Source organism: Papilio xuthus, unplaced genomic scaffold (assembly GCF_000836235.2).
Source record: "Papilio xuthus unplaced genomic scaffold, Pxut_1.1 DF828585.1, whole genome shotgun sequence".
NCBI classification, from domain to species: domain Eukaryota; kingdom Metazoa; phylum Arthropoda; class Insecta; order Lepidoptera; family Papilionidae; genus Papilio; species Papilio xuthus.
The window spans coordinates 349452-352683 of record NW_013530064.1 but is presented as its reverse complement, the minus strand read 5'-3'; the positions used below and the strand labels follow the sequence as shown (position 1 = coordinate 352683).

The 3232-nt window shown below is 48.2% G+C and overlaps 1 protein-coding gene across 1 annotated transcript; it reads right to left on the bottom strand.

The window, feature by feature from the left end:
• Positions 1 to 612: 612 nt before the first annotated feature.
• Positions 613 to 2511, bottom strand: LOC106113078 (uncharacterized; the record flags this gene model as incomplete). The annotated part of the gene is made up of 2 exons (XM_013305802.1): positions 613 to 2072; positions 2386 to 2511. Coding segments are annotated over 2 exons (1455 nt in total), but the record flags the coding sequence as incomplete, so codon positions are not given.
• Positions 2512 to 3232: the final 721 nt, after the last annotated feature.

Sequence of the window (3232 nt, the reverse complement as noted above, 5' to 3'; positions counted from 1 at the left end):
GGGGCTCCCCCCTAGCCGGGCCGTGGATAAACTAACGTAGATGCCACGGTCTGGTTGGGCGTAGGAGAACACCGCGGGGTTTAGTGGGTACTCCGGTCTTGTTCCCAGGCCGGGAGTCCCACACGAAACCGTCCCTGCTGCCCCCGCAGCATGGACGGCGAAGTGTGTTTTGTATATAGATATCATCAGTGCATGAAGTCTCCAATGTTTTAATTTCACTGCTAAAACATAATATTTAGTGATAGCTCTTTTAAAATATATGTATAAAGATATATACATATATATCTTTTTATATATATATAATTCTTCTGTGAGTGTGTATGTCACTGAACTTCTCTCAAATGATTGGACCGATTTTGATGAAATTTTTTTGTGTGTGTTCAAGGGGATCTGGGAATGGTTTAGATTCACAATTTTGTCCGCTGGACAATGTTTTTTTTAATTAATTTTTAATTTATTAGTAATTACATAGGATCCGACAGACGGCGCTACCATCGCAGTGTCAAATTTTAAATAATATTCGAATTAAAGACGTGTAGACAGGACGTCTGTCGGGTCCGCTTGTATATATACGAGTACATATCTTTAGAGGAAAGGGAAAAAGGATTAGCGGAAAAGTTTAATTCGGGTTGTCACTTTATATGTTATTGTAAGATAAGGGAAATCAAATAACTTTCAATTTATTTAATCATTTTTGCAAAACAGTTATGCACACACACACACACACGAGATTGACATTGTATTCAAAGTATTAATGTTGTATCTGGTAAAATTTGCATATTGGGCGCAGAGCATCGTGAGGTGGGAGGCGCGCCGCAGCACGGCGGGGGCTTTGGTTTTTGTTTTGCCTGACATGGGGAGTCGCTCTTGTGTTGTCGTTTTTGGTCGCATGGCGAGCGTTTTTGACTCTGCTTGAGGGAGCAGGGTGAACTTCCGGATCCCAAATTAACTTCTTTTGAGGATGGATTTTGTGACCCGCTTTTATCATCATTCCTACAACCTGTGAGCTTTTTTTGAATATTTTTTATCGAAAGCCAGGAGTCGCATTTGCCATAGTAAGTGGTACTCGGGTCTTGCGGGGCGCCGTCGGCAGAGTCTGAGGGCCTGGAAGGACGAGCGCAGGGGCGCGCAGGCGGCGTGCCACCAAGTAGCGATACACGGACGCGCACTCCCACGCCGCTCGCCGGCGCGCGCAGTTCCAGCTGACCGCTCGCACTCGCCTCCTCCGTTTTATCCCGAATCGTATTCCGTCCGCGACCGGCTTCTTTTAATTTATCTCTATCGTCCAACATTTTATTTAATTTATGGGCGTCGGCCTTAACTTTAGCCGTAACGTCTCCGATTTCATTTTGTTCGGTCGGCGTAAGGTTTTGTGATAATAAAGATGAGGCGGTGTGAAATTTGCGAACTTCATTAGAGGAATTTAGCGAGCGTCGTTTGATTCTCTCGACTAGAGAAGGTTGGACACAGTCGGGTCGTTGAGGCTTTATCTTCGGCCGAGAAGAGCACCAGTCCGTCATCGGGCCGAGAGCGGACCCTTTGCAGCACTTTTTGGAATTCTCGACTTCATTTTCATTATTCTGGTTTTGAGCGGAGCTCGGGGCCGAAACGAGCGGAGATTTACTAGCTGTTAGAGGTGATCGAGCAGTTTTGGAGACTTCGCTACGATCAATTTCGAGTAAAATTCGCGGTCGGTGCGCACACGGGTCGACGTGGGAGGATGGATTGATTACACAACCTTTAGCGGGATCGAGTTCTACAGTTGAATCTTTTTCACCGTGGTCAGATTTCTGTTGTGAATGCGCAAGCGGGGGCAGCACCACGTAGTCGCGACCGTCGGTGGCGCGGACCACCTCGCGACCGGCGGCCAGGCTGCGGGCGAGGGGCGCGGGCGGCGTTACGGGCGCGGCGGGGTGTTGCGCAGCACGAGCCGCCACCTCGCGCTCGTACTCCTGGCGCCGCGCGAGTCGCGCCGCTGAAATCCGCTGCGCCACGCGGTCCATGGAGTCCCCGCATTGTGCGTGGGGGCTGACGGGACATTGAACTTCTTTCACGTGTTCTTTAAAGGTATTCTGTGGTAAGAGATAACATTCTTAATTTAATTTTTTTTTTTGTTCACCTATTCCGCTATAATCAAAGGTTAATTTTATTACGTTTTGCTTACACATTAAATTATTTACATTTGTTACTAGTTTACTCGTCGGCATCACTAGGTTGTGTATTATTAACGAAAGAATATATTTAGTTTTAGCTATGGACACACCCGAATAACTTCAAAGCGAAATGAAACTTCTACTGTTGTCCGTAAACACGACCATCATATTTCGTAGCCATCGATGGAGGCCATCATTACAAAGTAAAGTTTAAATGAATGTCGTCACATACGTCCGCGTTTCGTTGACATGTGAGAGGACACGGCGGCTCTGGCGCGGCGCAGGGCGGGCGCGCGGCGTGCGGCGGCGGACGGCAGGCCACGCGCAGCCCGCGCAGAGCGGCGCGCGTTGGCGTACGGCAGGCGGGCTGTGCGGGCGCTTGGCAAGGCTCGCACTCCGGCGCCTGGCCGTCGCGGCAGGCTGTGCGCGACGGCCTAGACGGCCCCGCCGGCGCCGCTGCGTTGTTCGAACTTCGACGCATCGCCCTCGCATCGCCCCGTCCCTCCATGGACTGCAATCAATTAACGGGGCAAAAGAGGTAAGTCAAAAAGTATTTAAAGCTTAACAAACATATTTTTTTTTAATGTGAAAATATTATTTAAAAGCGTAAAAAAGGCTTACAGCAATTAAAAATCGTGCGATACCCCTCACGCCGGTCGAGCGCGACGCCATGGCGGTGTGTGTGCGGTGTGCACTGCGACCGCCCCGTGCGCCCCGAACGGCACGGATCTCGATGGCCACGCGAATAAACAATTTAAATTTTCTTGTTTTACATTTTGTTGCACTAAAGAGCTTGGCCAATTTCAGTCAGCATTTTGTATTCTCGTGCTCTAACATTGGGCACCTCCACACCTAAATATGGAACAACTCTCTGTTAGTACGAACGCGAACGAACATACTTAATCGACAGTCATCTACGAACGTATATACAAAACAAAAAAAAAAAAAAAGGAGGTTATTAATTCGTCTATTTTGTTGTATATTTTTTACACATGAACACTGTGTTCGACCACGATTGACGCGATAACGAAGCGAGAGCTTGAATTTCGATTGGCGGGAAAATAGGCGCAAGTTCTACC